This window comes from Lutra lutra, chromosome 10 (assembly GCF_902655055.1).
Source record: "Lutra lutra chromosome 10, mLutLut1.2, whole genome shotgun sequence".
Classification (NCBI taxonomy): Eukaryota; Metazoa; Chordata; class Mammalia; order Carnivora; family Mustelidae; genus Lutra; species Lutra lutra.
In genome coordinates, this window is record NC_062287.1 from 98,066,840 (window position 1) to 98,087,339 (window position 20,500).

Genomic DNA, 20,500 nt, shown 5'->3' on the forward strand with positions numbered 1-20,500 from the left:
GCTAAAGCTTTTCTGCTCAGTGCCTCAACCCAGAATGTCCCTGAGGCCCCCACACTGCTTGATAAATGCATTGGAAAATGTTCATCTGTGCTCAGCAAGGAGAGGAGAGAGGACGGTCCCCATCTTGTGTCTCTATCTGTCCATTACTGTAGTATTTTCTTTTTCTTTTCCTTTTTGTTTTTTTAGAGGGGTGGGAGGGGCAGAAGGAGAGAGAGAGAGCATTCGAAGCAGGCTCCACACCTAGCGCAGAGCCCCACTCAGGGCTCTATCTCATGACCCTGAGATCATTACCTGAGCTGAAATCAAGAGTCAGACGTTTAACCAACTGAGCCATCTAAGTGCCCCTGTAACGTTTTCTTTCCTTTTTTTTTTCCCCTAACATATTCTTTATACCCATGTATTCACACATATAAATAATAACAATATCTAACCCCAAAGTAGAACTTCTCATACACCAGGCATAGTTCTAAGTGCTCTGTATGTATTCATTCATTTACTCCTCACAACAATCTGATACAGTAATCCATTTTACAGATGAGGAAACTGAGGCATAGGAAGTCAAGCAATTTTTTTAAAAGAGTTTTATTTATTTGAGAGACAGAGAGAGAGCTTGTGCGCACGTGTGCACGTGCATGAGCAGGGGGAGAGGCAGAGAGGGAGGGAGAGAAAAAGGGAAAAAAATCTGAAGCAGACTCTTAGCTGAGCATGGAGCCCAACGTGGGGCTTGATCTCACGACCCTAAGATCATGACCTAAGCTGAAACCCACTCAGACCATCCACCGACTAAGCCACCCAAATGCCCCAGGAAGTCAAATAATTTGCTCCAGGAAGTCTGGTGCCAGAATCTGATTGTCTTAACAAAAAAGCTAGGAGGCCATAACATACACACACACATATGAGATTTTATATACACACAAATTTAATTTATATATAAATTTGCACAATTGTGTAAATGTGATCATGTACATATTTTAAATTCTTCCTTTAAAATTTTCTCCCGCCCCAGGTGCCTGGGTGGCTCAGGCGGTTAAGCGTCTGCCTTTGGCTCAAGTCATGATCCTGGGGTCCTGGGATAGAGTCCCATGTCAGGCTCTCTGCTCGGCAGGGAGCCTGCTCCTCCTTCTCCTCCCCACTCTTACTCTCTGTCTGTCACTATCTCTGTCTCAAATAAATAAAATCTTTTAAAAAAATAAATTTTTTTCCTCCCCCAACCATGGAATCCATGTTATCACCCAATGTATGATTTTCTATATCTTTTATTTATACGTATGTACTTATTTATACTTATATATACTGATACCTGTAATCACATGTACTTATACATGGTTTCTTTTGTCATTTTTTTTTAAGTAGGCTTCATGCCCAATGTGGAGCCCAACGTGGGACTTGAACTCACAACCCTGAGATCAAGACCAGAGCTAAGATCAAGAGTCAAACGCTCAACTGACTGAGCCAACCAAACACCCCCCTTTTGTTATCGTTTTAAAATAATAGATTGGGGCACCTGGGTGGCTCAGTCAGTTGGGTGTCTGCCTTCAGCTCAGGTCATGATCTCAGGGTCCTGGGATGGAGCCCCACATCTGCTCTGCAGGGAGCCTGCTCTCTCTCTCTCTCTCTCTCTCCCCCTCTGCCTACTTGTGCTCTCTCTCTCTCTCTGTCAAATAAATAAGTAAAATATTTTTTAAAAATAGTAGATCATGTTAAATAAATCATTTCTGCACATTTCTTTTCTCATTCATCTTGACTTGGAAGCCCCTGGCAGATCTAATTCACTGTACCTAACAGCCACACACCAGGCCACCCACCATGTCTTTCTATCTCTATCCTCTTCTAGAGCCCCCCGATATGCCCCTTTCTTGACTCCATTAGGGAATCTGATGGTGGAAATTCCAGGGCAGGTGAGAGGAAAGGACAGTGAGAAGACAGCCAGTGACATTTCAGGCTGGGTCTTGCCTACCCTCTTGTGGGTGGCCCACAGCCCTCAGCCCCCAGCCCCCAGAGGCAGGAATGCTGACTGTGTTATTGTGAAATCATTTGTATATTGTGAAGTGCTTTGCATACCATGGAGTGATTTGCATACAGGGTTGGAGGGGTAGCATCTTTGAGATCCCAGAGCAGTATCCCTGATTGTCTTCCTCCCTTTGCAAAGAAACCAACCCAGGGCTTCCACTTCAGAACCCTTCAAGCCCAGGAGGGCGTTCTGGCAGACCTATGGGCCAGGTGTGCTGAGGCAGACATGAGACTTCCAGAGGAAAACTGATCCCACCTGGAGAGACTTGGGTGGGGCGGTCTAAGAAGGGCAGACACTGGAGTGTGAAGTAGAACAGGGAAGCAGGTGCAGTATGTGAGAGCCTAGGGTGCCCGCAGAGCCCCCAGGACAGTTGAAGGGAGCTACCATGGGAGACACAGGAAGGTCAGAGGCTTGGAGACTCCCATTCCGAGGCAATCTCTGCCCAAATCCCCACATGCCCCATCCTGAATATTATACAGTCTTGCCTGATTTCCAGAGAAAGATGCAAAATGGAACCTCCAAGTCAGACTCCCACCCCCTAAAAGTGACAGGTGCTGTCACATGCTCTGGGTTCAGGGACACCCAGATTCAAACATGGCTCTGTCCTCTGTGCCACTGTGTGGCCCTGGGCTAACGGTACGCCTCTCATTGGGATCAAAGGATTCAGCGAGGCAGAGCAAACGGAGTGAATGGCACATAGTAGTGCTCGGTAAATAATGCTACTGTTTGCTGCCCTAGTCTGAGGTCAGGCCTAGCTTCCTCCTGCTGAGGAAAGCCCGAGCGAGAGCTCCCCCAGGTTTGGGGTTCCGAGCAGCAGTGTCAAGACACCATGCATTGGACCCCAAAGAGTTACAAGCCCTGGAGACAAAGGCCTGAGGTTCCCAGTGAAAAACCAAAGCATAAAAATAATTCGATGAGTAAGAATAAAATTCCCTCTTCTGAGGTTCCCGGGGCCAGGCCCCTCCCTGCGGCAGGCACTTCCCCTTTCCCTTGCTCATGGAGGAGCCAGGCTGGTTGACTCAGAGCTGGAGCCTCAAGCCAGGAACCCACCCGAACCCGGCCGGCAGCCGAGCGCGCCCCCGTGCGGCCGCGGGCGGAACTGCGGCCCGAGAGAGGAAGCGGCGGCCAGACCCGCAAGCCCAGCCACCCAGCCGCTCGCGGTCCCTGCGGGGCCACCGCCCCCGCCCTCCCCAGAGGGGCTGAGCGCCTAGCCTCTGGGGCTCCCACTTCCGCCCGGCCCGCCGCGCCGCCCCGCGGCCGCCGGGGCGGAAGTGCGCTGGCCTCCCGGGTCCCGCACGGCCGAGAGGCGGAAGCGCGCTGCGACCGCCGCTCCCCCCGACCCCGCGACGCGCGGCGCGTCGGGTTCCGGACAGGTCCCGTGTGACGTGGCCGCGCGCCGGGGGCGGCTCCGGGCTGGGGGCCGGGAGGCCGAGTAGGGCGGGGCAGACCCGGGGCGGGGCGCGGCGCCGCTGCTGGATGGCCGGGGCCGCCCGGAGCGCCGCCGCCGCCGCACGGTGAGTGACCGCCCGACCTTCCGGGACCCGCGCCCGGACCGATCCCCCCGAACCCCGGCCCCGCCGGCCCCGGGCAGACCCGGGCCTCTGGCCCCCCTTCTGGCCCAGAGCTGAGGAGTTCAACTTCCTTGGGCTCCTCTTCTCCCCCGTCGCCCCGCACGTCGCTGCCCATCGCTCCCTCGCTTTCCCCCTCCGCGTCCATCTCCCACTCTCTCTGGCTCGCTCACTCCTGACTTTCTCTTGCTTTCTTCTTTCCCTCCCCTCTCTCACTCTCCGTACCCTGTTCCCCTCTCCCCAGACTGCGGTCCCCGCTCCTCTGTGTGCATCGCCTTGGCCTCCAAGCCTGGCCTGGCCCAGTCCTGCCTTTGGTCCCCGGGGAGCCCCGGCGGGGTTCGTCAAGGTCTCCGGTAAAGGCTCGGAGGTCGTGGACGCCGGCACTCCTCCCACCTCCATCAGGGGATGAGGAAACTGAGGCAGGGACATCGCTGGTTCAAGGTCACGGCCAGATGAGGCAGGGCAGACCACATTTAAATCTCATGCCCGAGTTTCCAGATTGAACTTCTCTGTTGGTTGACTCACATCGCTGTCCTGTGATCCAGCGGCTGGGAACCTTCCTGCCACCGGTGTCCCAGGCTGCCTGCAGTGTAAGGAGGGCTTTCCCGCGCTGCCCCCATTGCCAGGCCAGGTCACCTGCCTTAGCAAGCTCTTCTCATCTTCACAGCCTGTGGGGAGGCAGTTCTCCCACCCTACAGACTAGAAAACTGAGGCCTAGAGAGGAAACTGAGGCCCAGAGAGGGGCTTCGGGGACTTGCCCACTCTCAAAGAGCTGTAGGTGCAGAGCAGAGTTTGGGCCCCATCTCCAAAGCCGGTGCTCTGCACATCTGTGAGGCAGCTCCCGACTGAAGGATCCTTCTCTTCAGTTCTGCCTCCTGTCTGTCTGTCTGTCTGCCTCCTGTCCTGTCTCCTGGAGACAGTGGGCTCACGGCTGAGGAAGAAGCTCTGATGGTTCTGCTCTAGCTCCGCTGCTTGCTTTCCCCGCCTGCACCATCCAGTGTTGCCCATCAGGCTAGACAGTGGCAGCCCCCGTCCCCTGGGTGTCCTCACTGGAGCACATCCTGGCGGCAGAGCCTCCCCTGGCTGCTAGAGACACCCGACTGGGCTGGGCCTGCCGGTGGCTGAAGGGAACCCAGCCAGCACCTCACCCCGTCATTAGGGAAAGTTTAGCCCCAGGCAGACACGCTGACACACAGTCTGGAGCAAGCTCAGGAGGAAAAAATGTGTGGTCCTCGGGAGTGGGGTGTGGAAGAGTAGAGCCCCTTTGCTCTGTGCACCCATCACTGGGGTCCTCAGAGGCCCTGGGCAAGGCAGGCAGGAGAGTGGATGCTGTGGCCGCTTGTCTGTGGGGAGGGTTAAGATGCCACGTTTGCTAAGCAGGTGTGTGGCCAAGGGTGGCAGCTCACGTAAGAGGCCTTTGTGTTTTTCAGCACGTGGCATGCCTGGATGTCCCTGTCCTGGCGGTGGCATGGCGGGCCAAAGGCTCCTCTTCTTCACTGTTCTTGCCCTAGAGCTCCTGGGAGGGGCTGGGGGTTCCCAGCCGGCCCTCTGGAGCCGGGGGCCTGCAGCTGCCTGTCGCCTGGACAACAAGGAAAGCGAATCCTGGGGGGCCCTGCTGAGCGGGGAGAGGCTGGACACCTGGATCTGCTCCCTCCTGGGCTCCCTCATGGTGGGGCTCAGTGGGGTCTTCCCACTGCTGGTGATTCCCTTGGAGATGGGGACAATGCTGCGCTCAGAAGGTAGGTGACCTTCCTCTGGTGCCCCGGGCAGCCAGCGGCGTGGAAAACAGGGCTGCTCTTCCCGGGAAAGCAGGGTCGCACGTCGCAGGACGCAGCCTTCTGGAGTGGAGGGCAGGGACAGAGCACACAGTTTCTCACCTTGTTGAGACCAGGGTGGACCAGGCTCATTTGTTCCTTCATTTCTGTATTTATTTGTTCTCAAAGAATAAAAGTCGGCAAACATGCATCAAGAAAAAATATAGATTGTGGTTGGAAACGTGGGTTCCAGGCCCCTTGGGTTCCATGCCTGGCTCTGCCTCTCACCAGCTGGCCGGCACTGGGCAAGTTAACTTCACTTTAGGGTCCCAGCCTTAAAAATGGGGATCATACTGGTACCTGCCTCATACGTGCTACTGGGGAAAGGAGAGGAGCTCATACTGCTGGAGCACTCAGAAGGCTGCCTGGTGCTGGGGGAAGGGCGGCGGGTCCGAAGGCCCGGGGCTGGCTGTGTGCTGGAACAGAGCCCTGCCTCACCCTTAGTGCAGAAAAGCCTTTCCACCAAGGCCCCGGGTCAGCCTTCCTGGAATACATGCGAGGCTGGTGGTGCCCCGCTCTGGGGAGGGGACCTGGGAGGTGAGGGAGGTGAGGACCTGGGAGCCAGGCCAGGGCAGAGGCTCCCCTTTTGCACTGCAGATGTGTCTGTGCACTGATGGGGCACAAATGCCATGTCGTAACGAAAACTAAAGACTAGATGGGTAGCTCCTAAAAATGCAGGTGCCTGCTGCCCCTCCCAGGAGTGCAGCGTAGCAGGTCTGGCCCTGGGCTCCAGGAATCTGGTGTTTCTGCTGCCTGCTAGGCCGGGGAACTGTTCGTTCAGCAGATGGTTATGAGCACATCTGTGGCCCACGGCAGGCTGAGGGCTGGCGCCACAGCTGTGAAGAGAGCCCTCGTGGGGCCTGCCGTCATGGCCTGTGCATCATCTCAACCCCTCTTAGAGTGCCCCTGTGAGGTCAGCCTCGGGGGGTTAGCTCCATTTCACAAATGGGGAAACAAAGGCACCAAGGAGTTCTTTGACCAGGCTGAGGTCACACAGCCTGGAAGCCGCAGCTTCCCCTGGGATCCCACTGGACCACCCAAGCGGCCTCTGCCTTCTGCGCCCATTTCTCTGGATAGCCTCCTTCGGGCACTTCCAACTCTTGATGCTGCGAGTCTGCAAAAGCCCCCCGGTCTCTGCCGCCTTTCTGAGAGTAACAGCGGCTGAGAAGAGAGAAACTCCCCCTAAAAGAGGGCTTGCTGTGCGTATTGTCATTTAATTCCCACAAGGTCCCTATCATATAACAATCATCCCGGGTTTAGAGATGGGGAAACTGAGTCCCAGAAGTAACCTGCCCAGGGTCACCAGCTGGTCGGTTGGGGGGGCTGGGGCCCGTCGGGCTCCCAAGCCCTGTCTCTTAACTACGAAGCCGCAGTGGTTCCACAGCCGTCCAGCGGGCCGTGATGTATTTCCTGCTGAGCACCCAGCTGGTGCTGGGCCTGGGGTGGTGGGGGTGATCCAGGAAGGGCCGCAGGCCAAGTCCAGCCTTCTGGAAGCTTGCAGTCTGGTTGGAAAAACACAGCGCCCAGTAAGCTGGGTGGGGCAGAGGTCTGGCCAGGGGCTCTGATAGGCCAGCCCGCAAGCCCCGCATCTCCACATCTCCCTTTTGTAGCTGGGGCCCGCCGCCTGAAGCAGCTGCTCAGCTTTGCCTTGGGGGGACTTTTGGGCAATGTGTTTCTCCACCTGCTGCCCGAGGCATGGGCCTACACATGCAGTGCCAGCCCTGGTGAGTGAGGCCACAGTCAGGGGGCAGGAGGGCAGAGGGAGCTGGTGCCCACGCTTAAGATTACCTAGGCTCTCCTGCTCTACCAGAATGACAGGGAGGGGGGATCTGGGCATATGGCAGGGAACTTGCCCCGGTCCAGTTCCCCGGCCCCTGTGGGAGTCCCTGGGGCCCACCTTCCCCACCAGCCAGTCCTGTCCCACTTCCCCTGTCACTGCCCCTGACGAGGTCCCATTCCAAATGCCCCCCCCCCCCCCCTTCTGTGGCCCTGGCTTGGCCTGGCCTGTCAGTGCTGCCCCCTGCAGGTGGTGAGGGCCAGAGCCTGCAGCAGCAACAGCAGCTGGGACTGTGGGTCATTGCTGGCTTCCTGACCTTTCTGGCATTGGAGAAGATGTTCCTGGACCGCAAGGAGAAGGAGGGGACCAGCCAGGTGAGCCCCAAGGCCCGGGGCCTGGACAGGTCAGCCTCTGTTATGTGGTGGTGTGGGAACCTGGAGACCCAGGTTCTGAGTTGAGCCCTGAAAAGAGGGTCTCTTCCCCATTCCCTTGGGGCTCTGGGAGGCCAGGCCAACTGGGAAGATCCAGGGAGTGATGACGTTGGCGCCTGCTGTGGCTTGTTCTCATAAACTGGGAGCAACAGCAGCGTGGAAGGTGGTCATTTGAGTTGGGGCACACAGCTGACTGGGCAGGAGAGAAGTCTAGCCAGGCTGAAGTACTGTTCCCTGCCTCTGTCTCTCCATCTCTCACTCCCCTCCTGTGTCTACCCTGGCCGAGTGGGGGAACATCTAATGTCCCCTCTCCCTCCTTCTCCTGGCCCTAGGCCCCCAGCAAAGACCCCGCTGCTGCTGCCGTGCTCAGTGGAGGCCACTCTCTGGCCCAGCCGGCTGCAGAGCCCGGCGTGAGTGCCGTGGTCCGGACCATCAAAGTGAGTGGCCCACTCAGGGCCCCTTCCTCCTGCAGCGGTTCCCCATCCCCCAACCAGCAGGCCCAGCTGAACCCTGCCCGCCTGGGTCAGCCTGGCTTCCTCTTCCCTTGCGCAGGTCAGTGGCTATCTCAACCTGCTGGCCAACACCATAGACAACTTCACTCACGGGCTGGCTGTAGCTGCCAGCTTCCTTGTGAGCAAGAAGGTGAGTGGGGGAAGGGGGAGGTGCACCCCACGCATTTGTGGTGGGAATGATGGTGCCTGTGTTAACCAGTTGGCTCGGCCTCCAAAACAGGTCTCCAGTCCGTGCACTTCCCACTCCATCACCAACACCCTCATCCAGGCCCTGAGGGCTGCACATGGCTGCCTTCTGTCCGAGCCACTGGGCTGTTCTTTGCAAACGCTCCTTGTTGGGATTACATACCTCTGCCAAGCTGCTAGGCTTGGGCCCTGCCTGCTTCTAGATGCTTCTCACCCACTTCTTCCCTCTGCCTCCTCTTGAGCTGGCCTCGCTCTTTCCCCTCTCCTGACCTCCACCTCACACTATTCCGTCTACCTGGAATGTTCCTCCTCCCAGTCTTTGAAATCCTGGCTCCTTATCCTTCAGGCCTCGGCTGACATGCACGTCCTCAGAGAGGCCTCTGCTAACCCCTCATCTAAAGGAGGCCCCTGTCACTTGTTCCTATGCCACGTGGTCCATCTCTTCCCCCACAGCACCTGGCACTGTGTAATCTTGTGGTTCTTTGTGTGTTCATTCAGTCCTCGCCTCCCCCCTCCAGACTGTTAGCTCTGTGAAGACAGGTTCCTTGTCTGCTGTGTTTCTAGTAGCTGAACGGTATCCAGCCAGAGCACCCAGCAGAGTAAATATTTGTAGACTGAGTGGACAAGTGGGTGCCTGGCCCTCGGCCCAGAACCCCACAGACTCCCTTCCCTGCAGATTGGGCTCCTGACCACCATGGCCATCCTTCTGCACGAGATCCCCCATGAGGTGTGTGCCGGAGGGTTCCCACAGCGGCAGTGTGGGCGTGGGGCTTCGGAGAGGGATTTGGGCTGGGAAGCCCTGAGTGGCAGCCTTGGGGGCTGGGCTTTGGAGGCTTAGAGCTGCTCAGCCCACCACGCTGCAGCCACCATCTCAGCTGTGCTCCGGCCTCTGGGGCAGGGGGGCAGGGAATGGGGTCCCAGCCTAGGGGATGTGGGCTGGGGGGCCCAGCAGCAGGGCTGGTGCGGGGGGCTCGGTGTGCAGGTCCGTACCCGACCCCCTGGGGCCCAGAGTGATCACCTGGACCTCCCCTCAGGTGGGCGACTTTGCCATCCTGCTCCGGGCCGGCTTTGACCGATGGAGCGCAGCCAAGCTGCAGCTCTCGACGGCACTGGGGGGCCTGCTGGGCGCCTGCTTCGCCATCTGTACGCAGTCCCCCAAGGGAGTAGGTACGGGCGTGGTGGGTGGCGGTGGCAGGTGGTGGTCAGTGGAGGGGCCCCAGCCAGAGGGCATAGCTGCCCCATCCCAGTGTCCAGGCCAGGATCTGCCCCAAGTCTCCCCTGTGGGAGTGGGTGTGGTGCACACAGCTCCCCTGGGCTCCCAGCCATCAGGACTTCTCCTCCCACTGCAGAAGAGACTGTGGCCTGGATCCTGCCCTTCACCTCTGGCGGCTTTCTCTACATCGCCCTGGTGAACGTGCTGCCTGACCTCTTGGAGGAAGATGACCCGTGGTGAGTGCCCCTTGCCGCCATCACTCACGGGGCCCCTGGGAGCTAGGGGGCGGGGGGGGGGGCGGCGGTGGCGGTGGTGCTTCAGCCCCAGCCTGAGCCTGGCCCCTTTCCCCGCAGGCGCTCCCTGCAGCAGGTGCTGCTGCTGTGCACGGGCATCGTGGTGATGGTGCTCTTCTCACTTTTCGTGGAGTGACCGTCCCTGCCACCCCCCACACAGCAATAAGAGACTCGGATTCACTCTATGACCGTGTGTGAGGCAGAGGGCGAGTGCCTGAGAGCGCACCTCTGACCAGATGAGAGGGTGGTGTGCGTGCGTGTGTGTGTGTGTCTGTGACCGTGACCAGAGATATGTGTGAGACCGACACTGTGATCGCGCGCTGGGCCCGGGGCCTGATCCTGGCGCCTGCCCCCAGCCGCGCTGTGGTCCTATTACCCCTGTCATCCCGCACTTCCCGCAGTGAGCAGTGAGGAATAGCAGCCCTGGTCCCAGGTGGAGGCCTCTCTCGGCCAAGAAAGACTATACGGGGAGTGAGAACAGCCCCAGGAGCCCAGGGCTTCGGGGAGCCCAAAGCCATCTCCCTCTGGAGCACTGGGGTTCCTGACCCTCTACTCGGGCTCCGAGCCCCGGCACCCTGAGGGCTGAGGCTGGGAAGCCTTCTCTCTGCTGTGTCTCTTGTCCGGGCCCTTCCTTTGCCAGTTCTAAGGCCAAAGAAAGGAGAGGCAGGTGCTCGTGTAGCCCCTCGCCCCACTCAGCACTGATGGTCCTCCCCAGCCTGGGATGGAGCTAGGAGATGCTTTCCAAGACCTTTTCCTCGTGGCTGCCAGCCCTGGGCCAGCTCCTGTTCCCCTAGTAAATGCTCCCTGGCGGCGCCAGCAGCTTTCACCACCTCCGGCTGCCAAACAGCAGCCTGCAGGGCAGTGAGCAGCCCTGGGCCACACAGGCCTCCTGGTTCAGCCCAGGGACGCTGGTGCCAGGCCAGGGTGCAGAGATACATACCCTGGGGGCAGGAAGAGTGGGCCATAGCCACCCCTCCCTGCCCAGGCCCTTTCCCCTGTCCCATTGCGGCTGAGGGTAGATTGGGGGAGGTGAGGGCTCCGCCTTGTCAGCACTCAGGAATGTGCTCTGGGAGAATGCTGAAGCCATAATCCCCAGCTATTTCCCTTGGCGGACACCCAGGTACTCAGCTGGCTCACTCCACAGCCAGGCTCAGCCCTGCTGCTCAACCGTGGACATTCTGAGAAGTGGCCATCAAGAGGGTCTGAATGGGTTTACAGCAGTTTTGCTGTGGGTCCGTTTCTATCTGTAAATAACTATTCTATAGACAATGCAAATAAATATTATATACAAACTGGCTGCCTCTCTTCTGCACACCACAGTCCCTGGTCAGGCAGGGCTTTCCTGGGCTCCCCTTGCTCCAGCCAGGCTGGTGGTTGTGTGGGTCCCCACCCCCAGGCTCAGCTGGCCATGCTGCCCATCTTATCATCCCCAGCCCCCCTCCATGCTCATCTGTGAACAGTTACCCTCACAGTGCTGCTCAGAACAGGGCATAGCCGTTCGTGCTAAACCTGGCATGTTAGCTCTGGAGCCCAGTCCCACAAGCCTGGCACCCTGCCACCTGTAGCCAACATCGCCCCCGGGTGGTCGTCCTCTTTTTAGACTTAAGAGCCAGGGGCTTCTCCCCAGCCTGTCCCGAGTAAATGGAGGAAGGGAGGTCTATCCACCAAGTCATCTCCAGCTTTGCTTCAATGAAATTAAAAAGATCATGGGGTTCTTCTTATTCTATGGATTCTCACTTCCTCTGAATGTCAAGGCTGCTTCCCCACAGGGCTAGCCCAGGAAAGCAGGGAGGGAATAGTGGGATCCCACTGTGCTGAGTCAACCAGGCTGGCCAGCCGGCCTTCAGGAGCCCACAGGATAAGAACTGTCCCATCTGTCCGTCCTGGAGCCCCACTCACGGCATGCTCAGCTGGGAGTGCCTGGCTCTGACCCAGTGGCTCGTCGGCAAAAAGGGAGCCACCCCACCTGGCTCTGCCAGTCCAAGGTCTGGGAAGCCCAGGCCTGATGGTGCCAAAGAAGGAATCCAGGGCTGTCCCCCATCCCCACCTCTCCGGAGTGGCACTGGGGCTCTTACCTATGTTGAGCCCTTCCAGGTGACAGGTACACTGGCAATCACAGGGCTCAGCCTGCCCGGGAGAGGCAGTGAGGCCATTTATGAAGAAGGGACTGTGGGTTCACTGCAGTGCCATGGCCAGGAGGTGAATGCCCTGACTGGTCAGGCGGGGGAACAGAGAACACAGAAGCAACAGCGGCCAGGTCTGTCCCCACCTAGGGGACAGAAACCAGAAGCTCTCGGAGGTTGTGCTGGGAGTGCCTTGGGCAGGGCTTGGAAGTCAACGGGATTTCCTAGGGGACTGCCCCTGTGAGCAACAGCACACTCTAGAAGGCAATCTGGAGGTGACAGGATTCCTGGGTTGGAAAGCTAGCCAGCAGCCAAGCCCTCCAGATAGGCTGTTTTGGTCAGTAGCTCATTGTGGGCATGTCCACTTGGGGAGAAGGCAGGAAAAAGTGTGGAGGGGCTTTTGCTAGGGGGGCAAGTAAGAGCTGACAGGAGTTCTGAGGGTCTTTTACTCTAGAAGGCATTCCCTGGCCCACGAAAGCTGCTGCTAAGAGCACAGACATGGAACCCAGACGTGTTTTACTGTCCTGGGTTTAAATCCCAGCTAGGCCACCTAAGAGCCATCGTAGCCCAGCTGCTCACACATCTTGGAAATGGGTACCCCGATGGGGGCTACTGGGATGACTAGACCAAATTATGCACAGATCCGTCGGGCATGGGGCCCAGAACAGGCCCTCAGTGAACCACACGTCGCCAGCTATGATGTTGGGGGGTGGGGTGGGGCTGGAAGGTTGAGTAGACAGACAGGACCAACGAGATCCTTAAGGAAACAGACAGGACATGGGGCCTGATTTAGAGTGGGGCTGACGGCGGAACTGCGGGGAGCGAGGGGGAGAACACACCGTGACCGAAGATTAGGCTCAGAAGGGCTCTCAGTGCTCTTGCTCAAGGTCCATTTCTCAGCAGAAGGAAATGAGCCAAGAGAACGAATGGGAACACGTGGAGAACCAGGAGGCTCAGGGGCCAGGAAACAGGAGGAATTTCAAGGAGCAAAAACCCAGAGCCTGGCTTTACAGGGAACCAAGGATGAGGGGACCAAAAATGCACAAAGGGGAAAGGCTGGCTTCTATTCTTGGTTCTGGAGCTGCAGGGACCCGGACCTCTAAAGCGGAGGGGTGGGGCAGGGACACAGTGGCAGGAGGCTGGAGGGCGCCAGGCAGCAGCTGTGACGCGCGCCCGTCCCGCCCGGAGGGCCTCGCCTGACAACTGCTTTGAGGCCCGCCGTGGTTTCAGGGGTTCCAGGCAGCAGCACCTGGGGACGGAGCCTCCTGCACTGGTCCCACCCTTGCAGCCAGGCAAGGTGCAACAGACAGGTGGCAGGGACCCGAAACCATCTTTTATTATGAATTTTAACCAGCACCAGACCAGGAAGCAGGTGTGGTGGGCAACCTCCTAAGCATAGTACTGCAGGTTGGCTTTCTTCTTGGCCTGCACCTCCAGGATGCCTTCCATGTAGTCCTCATGCGTGAGCTCCGTGGCGCCCCTGCGCAGTGCAATCATGCCCTGCACCAAGGACAAACAGGCTATAGGGTGCCTTCCTGCACCCCTGGCCCGGCTCCCAGAGGCCTCGGCCTTCTGAGCCTCTTCCCCCCGACCAGCAGTCTCCACCAGCCAAATGCCCCATCCTGTGCAGCGAAGAGGAGCAAGAAGGCATGAAGTAACCCACTCCCTCACACCACCACTCACCGCCTCCACGCACACGGCCTTGCACTGGGCCCCATTGAAGTCATCCGTACAGCGGGCCAGTTCCTCATAGTTCACATCGGGACTGAGGGGTGGGGGGAGGGGGAGAGAGAACACCACAGGACTCAGTTATTTATGGTTACGGGGAGCGGTGGGAGAGGACGTCCGCCCAAACTCCCCATCAGCAGTGAGGTCCACTTGCCCTAGGACTTCGGCTAATCCCCCCGCTTCCCTGCTATGCCTTGTTCCCCTCTCAGTACAAGGACGAAGGGCAGGTAGGTCAAAGCAGACACCAGGTTATTTTTGTGTCTCTTGAGCTCTAGCCTTCTAGAAATCTGCACCTAAGATGCCAGGGACTGATTCAGCCTGGAGCGGGGAAGCAAGAGGATGACTGTCTCCCCTTCTTTCGAGGAGCGCAGGCCCTGCATCAGCACAGAGCTGTCTTGCTCTCATGTGCCAAGCTACTTCCCTTGATGGTGCCATGACCCCATGAGGTCAGTGGCAATAACCCTAAGCACCAGACAAGAAAACTCGGGCTTCAATGGGTGATACCACCTACTGGAGGTCACACAGATCCAAATCCAAGTCCATCTAGTCCCTGGCTGGATTCCCCAGAGCCATGCTGGGCTGTGCTCATCTGCTGGGGTGGAGGAGTCAAGGAAACTGAGGGCCTCCCACGGGGGAGGAAGGGACAGGGTGATTCTAAGGAGCAGAGCACCCAGAATCAGGGCCTGGACCCCAGCAAGACTCTACCTCAGGCTTCTGGGGAGAAACGGAGGTGGCATGTAGAATAGTTCTGTGTGGACAGGGAGGGAGAAGGGGTGGGCAGAGACCAGGGGATGGGGACGCGCAGTACGAAGGGCAACAGAGAGCGCTCCGCTGCTGCCCCTTCAGGTCTCGGCGCCTTGCTCATGTCCTTGCTCACCTGACGTTCATCTTGCGGGAGTGGATCTGCATGATTCTGGCCCGGGCCTCCTCATTGGGCATCGGGAATTCAATCTTCCGGTCCAGACGGCCTGAGCGGAGCAGTGCGGGGTCCAGGATATCCACCCTGTTGGTGGCTGCAATCACCTGAGCAAGGGGAGAAGCGCAACGTGAAATGAGGAAGATGGGGCTCCCAGACAGACAACCGTCAAGGCCACGACAGGCAGCCCAGGGTCCCAATCAAACAGCAAGGGTGTTAAAAAACAATCTCAATTGTAATTCTAGCTGCACTACCTGGGTAACCGAGAAGGTGCCCTTCCCTCTAAACTCCATTTTCTTAATCTGTGATGACAATACTCACCTTTACTTGAGTGTTGGGTTGGAACCCATCCAGCTGGTTCAGAAGTTCCAACATCGTCCTCTGCACCTCCCGGTCTCCAGCCTTCTCACTGTCAAAGCTGGGGCACACAAGAAGCCCGAGACATTGGTGAGGCCACAACTTGGCCAGAGACTTCCCCTTCTCCAGCCACCAAAAGCCTAACCCAACTGTCCAGGACAGGTAAAGGTCTCGCTCAACCTGGGGCCCCCAGCCCAGGACTAACACAGAACAGGTGTCAGAGACTGGAGAGGCTCCTGGGATCAGCCAGGCTGAGGATAAAACAGTTAGCAAAACCAGCCACGGCCCGGGCTATCCCCCAGTGCATGTGCCACTGCAAACTAAAGCTTAGAAATATGGGATCCAGACTTGGAGCCTAAGTGGGAGCCCAGGCAGGCATCCCTGAGAAGTATCCCTCAGGCTGAGAACACAGGCTAGACAACCAATAAAGAATGGGAAAAGTACGTTCTAGAAAAAAACAACAGGTGCAAAATCTCTCTCACCAGGGCCAGATGGACACTGATTATAGAGGGGACCTACAAACCAAAGGGATGCTGGGGCCTCTGCGTGGCACAGTTGGTTAAGTGTCCGACCCTCAGTTTTGGCTCAGGTCATAATCTCAGGGTCATGAGGTTGAGCCCCACCTCTTGCTCTGCATTCAGGGGTCGAGTCTACTTGGGATTCTTACCCTCTTCTTCTCCTTTCCCCTCTGCCCCACCTCACCTCATGTGCTCAACTGCTCGCTTACTCTCTCCCTCTAAACAAATGGCCTCAATAAATAAATAAAAAAAATCTTAAAAAAAAAAAAAACAAAAACAAATGGATAGTGGAAAGAAATTGGGGTGGGGACAGGTCCAGGATGAAGTGGAGGGGAGCAGGGAGAGCCACACAGGGGACTAGGCAGGCCATGCTAAGTACAGCACTGATCCCAAGGAGCAATAGGGGCCCGTGAAGGGTTTCAAGTAGGAAGTTTGTGGGAGGGAGTGTGGGTACACGTGAGGAAAGCAAGCAGGTATGAAAGGAACATGCTGGCCGCCGTGGGGAGAATGGATGGTCAGGGAAAAAGTAAGGAAGCTAGTTAGAACAGAATTCAGGATGTAAAACCACAAGAGCAGAGCTGCCACTATTCCAGGGGAAGGAGCGAACAAGGTGGGAGATAGCTGGAATTTACAACAATCTCCTTTGTGGCACTCAGCACCCCCTTACCGCTTAGTGCCGATGGCATCCAGCTCATCGATGAAGATAATGGACGGAGCTTTCTCCTTGGCCAGGGCAAAGGCATCCCGGACCAGCTTGGCACCATCCCCAATGAACATCTGCACCAGCTGGGGGCCAGCCAACTTCAGGAAGGTAGCCTGGTGAGGTGGCATGGTGACAAGAGTCAGGCCAAAGGCACTAAGAGAGGTCCCTCTGAGCCCGCTTGGTAGAGCTCTAGCTTCTGACCTTTCCTTCTTCATTTGTCCCCAAAGCACTTACCTTGGTCTGTGCAGCACAGGCCCGGGCCAGCAGGGTCTTCCCCGTACCTGGGGGGCCATACATCAACACCCCTTTCGGAGGCTGGATCCCCAAGTTCTCAAACTTCTCCTTGTGGTTCATTGGCAGGACAATGGCCTCCACCAGCTGCCAGGAAGAAGTCCTAGGTGAGGACAGTGAAGTCTGGAGGGCTCCTACAGACACTTAATGACTTCAACCCCAACCCTCAACCCTCCTAACGCCAATTCAGGGACATTGCCTCTCCTTCCCCTGCGTCAGCACACAGAATGCTCACTCCCACGAAGGCTGGCTACGGCTGCTCCAGGAACAGCAGGATGTGGCAGAGAGGCACCAGGGTAAGGACCAGGAGCCCGAGTTCCAGTCCTAACTCTGGTCCTAAACCTCTGTGACCTTCAACAACTCACTTAATCTCTCTGGACCTCCGTCTCCTGAACTGTTTGCACGGCACCCTCTTACCTCCCTGGGATGCTACAAGAGGGATGTTGGCAATAAGTGCTCTGGTCAATGAAGAAGAAAAACTCAAAGGCGGGCGAGGCTGCTACTAGCAACCAGGGCCTCCCTCACCTCCTGAATCTGCTTGTCCAGGCCCCCGATGTCACTATATTGTTCTGTGGGCCTCTCATCCACCTCCATGGCCTTCACCCGAGAGTCATACTCTGTGGGCAGGGTCTCCAGGATCAGATAGGAGTCTTTGTTCACACCCTGGGGACAGAGCACGGAAGCCTTCAGGTTTGTCCCAGCTCAAGACCTAACTAACTGGCTGGGTGGCAGGTGTCTGTAGAGTGAAAAGAAAATACAGGACTAGGAAAGACAAGAACCAAAGAGCAAGCTGACGAGCTCGGACTCGCTGGGCTCTCTGCCAAGATTCAGGGCCAACAGTGACCTGGGCCTGAGGCAGAGGCTCAACTAGCCAATGGCAGAAACCTCACTGGATAAGCCCTGCCCAGGCTGAGGAACACCACTCACCACCAAGTCTCCTGGCTTTAGCTTTTCAGCATCCACCAACCCAATCACGGGCAAGAAGTATGTCTGTAGGAAAAATTCTAGGCTCAATCTCAGTTACTGCCCTCAATAAAGCATCCTAGTCCTTTCCCACATCCACCCCTCACCCTCCTTAGTTCTATCCCTGAGCTAGCCTCACCTGCCGTGTAGAGGTTTTGATCACTGCACATTTACCCTTCCTCTGGGAATCCAGGTCAATATTGGCACCATCCTCTTCTTGGTCATTGGGATCAACATCTAGAAGCTGGGAAGGGAAAAAGCTCAGTCAAGAAGCCCTGCTCAGCCCCCTGAACTCCTCAGGGCCTAGTGTTTCGCAGGCCAAGACAATCCATCCCCTTCCTCAGACTAGCCCCAGCCCTAGCAAAGGTGTGGCTAATAAGCCAGGAGATTGATAAGAACCCTTTAGCGGTTGCTTTTCTGCCCCCAAGAGCTCTCTATTCCCCAAGAGGAAACATGTGTTTCTGAGGCCTCTGCAGGCTGTGTGTGTGTGTGTGTGTGTGTGTGTGTGTATAGCACCCTAGAAATGCACACTTGGGAGTTGGCCCCTGGAGGTGTAGTTCTAACATGCAACTTGGGCCTCAAAACTTCCACCCACTCTTTTTCCAATGGCCCCATAGCAGGCTGCCTCCAAGCTCGGCTGACCCTTTCTCTTCCCCTCCACATACACACACACCTCGATAACGTTGGACACCAGGTATGGCAGGGTCTTGTTCACTTTGATTTTCTCACTGTTCTCTTTGATCTTGTCCTTCATGGCTTGGAGTTCGTGGGTAACTCGCAATACTTCACTCTTCATGATCTGGGAGGAGGGCAAGTGGAAGCAAATGTTTCAGCCTTGGCTCAGCTTATCCTAGGGCCCTGTAACGGGTGAGGCCCAGGCTGCCCAGGGGACCTTCCCGCATCCATTCACTCAGCTCTAAGGCTCTCTGAAGGGTGAACCTGACTGCGTCCAGCTCCAGCAGAGGGCAAAACGGGCCAGTCTGGAAACCTCCTGAAGTAGTTGTAGCAGAGGGAAAAGAGCAGGGCCCCGAATCAAGCAAATACAGGTTTTAGCTTCTGCTTTTTTTTTTTTTTTTAAAGATTTTATTTATTTATTTGACAGAGAGAAATCACAAGTAAGCAGAGAGGCAGGCAGAGAGAGAGGAGGAAGCAGGCTCCCTGCTGAGCAGAAAGCCCGACGTGGGGCTCGAACCCAGGACCTGGGATCATGACCTGAGCCGAAGGCAGCGGCTTAACCCACTGAGCCACCCAGGCGCCCCATTAGCTTCTGCTTCTAATTAAGGCCCGGGTACTTCACCACAGCAAAAACCTCTGTTTCCTCATCTATAAATGAGGACTTTCTAAAAGATTCTCAAGAGGAATATTTAAAGACCTCGCCAGAAAAGGCAGTCCGATGAATCCTCTCAGACCTGCCCTTCCACCATCCTGTCTCTCTTCGGGTCCCTCTTAAGGCTTAGTTTTTTCTCTTTTTCTAATCTGGGGCCCTATGTCTTCCTGGAAAGGCCGAGAATATGAAAGAAGCCGCTGCGATCTCCAGGGCCTGCCCTATGGGGGCTTCGCTGCCCGCCACTGGGTCTGTGAGCCCACCTTGATCTCACTGTCCAGCAGCCGTGTGCGCTGGATAATCTCTTCTGTGGACATCTTGAGCACCTCCTCCCCGATTCCATCTTGCTGTTTAAAAAGAAAAAAAAAAAAAAAAAAATATATATATATATATATATATATGTATACACACACACACACATACACACACGCGCGCGCGCGTACACACACACATATACATATTTATACATATATATACATACATACACATATATATTTAACTCAGGTCGGGGATTCCGCATCCTCCGAGCCCACTCACAGCCTCTGCTTCCCCGCCAATAAAACCAAAATGAAGGAGTCGAGACCCTTGCCCATATCCCAAGCGGCCCCGACCCGGGGACCAGGCCAGACCTTGACCCCCACAGCCACTTCCCACCCTCCCACCAAAGGCGTCTTCCCGCTGGCCCCGGCTCCAGGACCCCCAACTCTCCTAGCGCGTACCTCAGCCTCATCCCACACGGTCGCCATCTTCTCCTGCCGAGTCACTGGACTCTCGAGTTTAGGCAGCAGATTCATATCCTGAAAGAGAAGACCGAAAATAGGACTGGACAGAAATTTCAGCCAGAGATTAATACTATCTTTCCGAACGCCTGCTCCTGACCAGGAACAGACCTCTCTCTCCAATTCCTGACTCCTGACTGAATTAGTTCCCGCCGCCACTACCGCAACGAATCTGCTTCTCCGATTCAAAAGACAAAACCCGGGACACAGGACCCGCCCCCCACTCCCCCACCACTCTTGAAACGTAACCACCCTCGTCCTGTTTTAAGCCGGGAGGGACAGGTGGATTTGCCATTGGTCGGTGAGCACAGTGGGCGGAGCCTGGATGCAAAACCGGAAGGGGAGGAAGAAGGGATGGGACCTCGAGGGCCCTTGGGAAATGTAGTCTTAATCTAGCCAGTACTTGAAAGGGCGCTTTGCAAGGGGATGATTCGACCTCAGAATCTGGTGCAGCTAGGAATTCGGGGATTGGGGAGCTGGTTCAGCCTCACAAACCATAGACAACATACGCCAGCCATGTTCAGAGAGCCAAAAAAAGGCATGCCCAAGGTTACCAGAGAGAATCATTATCCAGTTTTAAAGAGAAATCGCTGCTGCTTCTAACTTCTGAGCAGGTGCCCCAGAACTGCCCACGTGGGAAGAGCGGAATTGAAAACAACCTCTACAATTAAAAAACATTATGACTCACATCGTAATGGTTTCTTGTCATCCCAAGGCTTAGGGCAGATCTCTGGGTCATATAAGACTCATTTTTGTTGTATCTGTGTCCCATTGCTCTGGAGGATCTCTGCTTATGATTCTAAGGCAAGACCCAGGGCACCCCTAAAATGAACTTCATGTAAGCCACATGACGTATATTTTCAGCCAAACCTTCGCAAAGAACCCCTAAACTTGGTGGGAATCTGTCTAGTGGTTTTCTTGGAAGCAGCTGAAAGCAGAAATTTCTTTAAATAACAGCATTTGCTAAAGGTGAAGTGACTTGCCCAAGGTTGT

At 56.4% G+C, this 20,500-nt stretch overlaps 2 protein-coding genes across 7 annotated transcripts; one reads left to right on the plus strand and one right to left on the minus strand.

The window, feature by feature from the left end:
* The first annotated feature begins 3,287 nt into the window (after positions 1-3,287).
* SLC39A13 (solute carrier family 39 member 13) lies at positions 3,288-11,097 on the plus strand. Of its 6 annotated transcripts, none has more exons than XM_047692254.1 (10): positions 3,288-3,525; positions 5,010-5,318; positions 7,004-7,117; positions 7,405-7,544; positions 7,934-8,038; positions 8,154-8,243; positions 8,976-9,026; positions 9,334-9,462; positions 9,649-9,748; positions 9,866-11,097. In XM_047692254.1, exons 2-9 carry the CDS (start codon positions 5,018-5,020, stop codon positions 9,709-9,711), a joined length of 993 nt encoding a protein of 330 aa, XP_047548210.1. In that variant the 5' UTR covers positions 3,288-3,525; positions 5,010-5,017; the 3' UTR covers positions 9,712-9,748; positions 9,866-11,097. The 6 variants fall into 6 exon arrangements, with proteins under 6 accessions (XP_047548210.1, XP_047548212.1, XP_047548209.1 ...); XM_047692256.1 differs by having other exon boundaries at positions 3,293-3,525; positions 7,420-7,544; XM_047692251.1 differs by having other exon boundaries at positions 3,299-3,525; positions 9,334-9,466.
* Positions 11,098-13,239: 2,142 nt separating this feature from the next.
* On the minus strand, positions 13,240-19,627 carry PSMC3 (proteasome 26S subunit, ATPase 3). The gene is made up of 12 exons (XM_047692258.1): positions 19,448-19,627; positions 18,992-19,075; positions 18,078-18,203; positions 17,544-17,648; positions 17,369-17,431; positions 16,967-17,104; positions 16,385-16,528; positions 16,115-16,263; positions 14,894-14,990; positions 14,534-14,679; positions 13,612-13,693; positions 13,240-13,428 (listed from the first exon to the last, which is right to left on the minus strand). Exons 1-12 carry the CDS (start codon positions 19,520-19,522, stop codon positions 13,318-13,320), a joined length of 1,320 nt encoding a protein of 439 aa, XP_047548214.1. The 5' UTR covers positions 19,523-19,627; the 3' UTR covers positions 13,240-13,317.
* Positions 19,628-20,500: the final 873 nt, after the last annotated feature.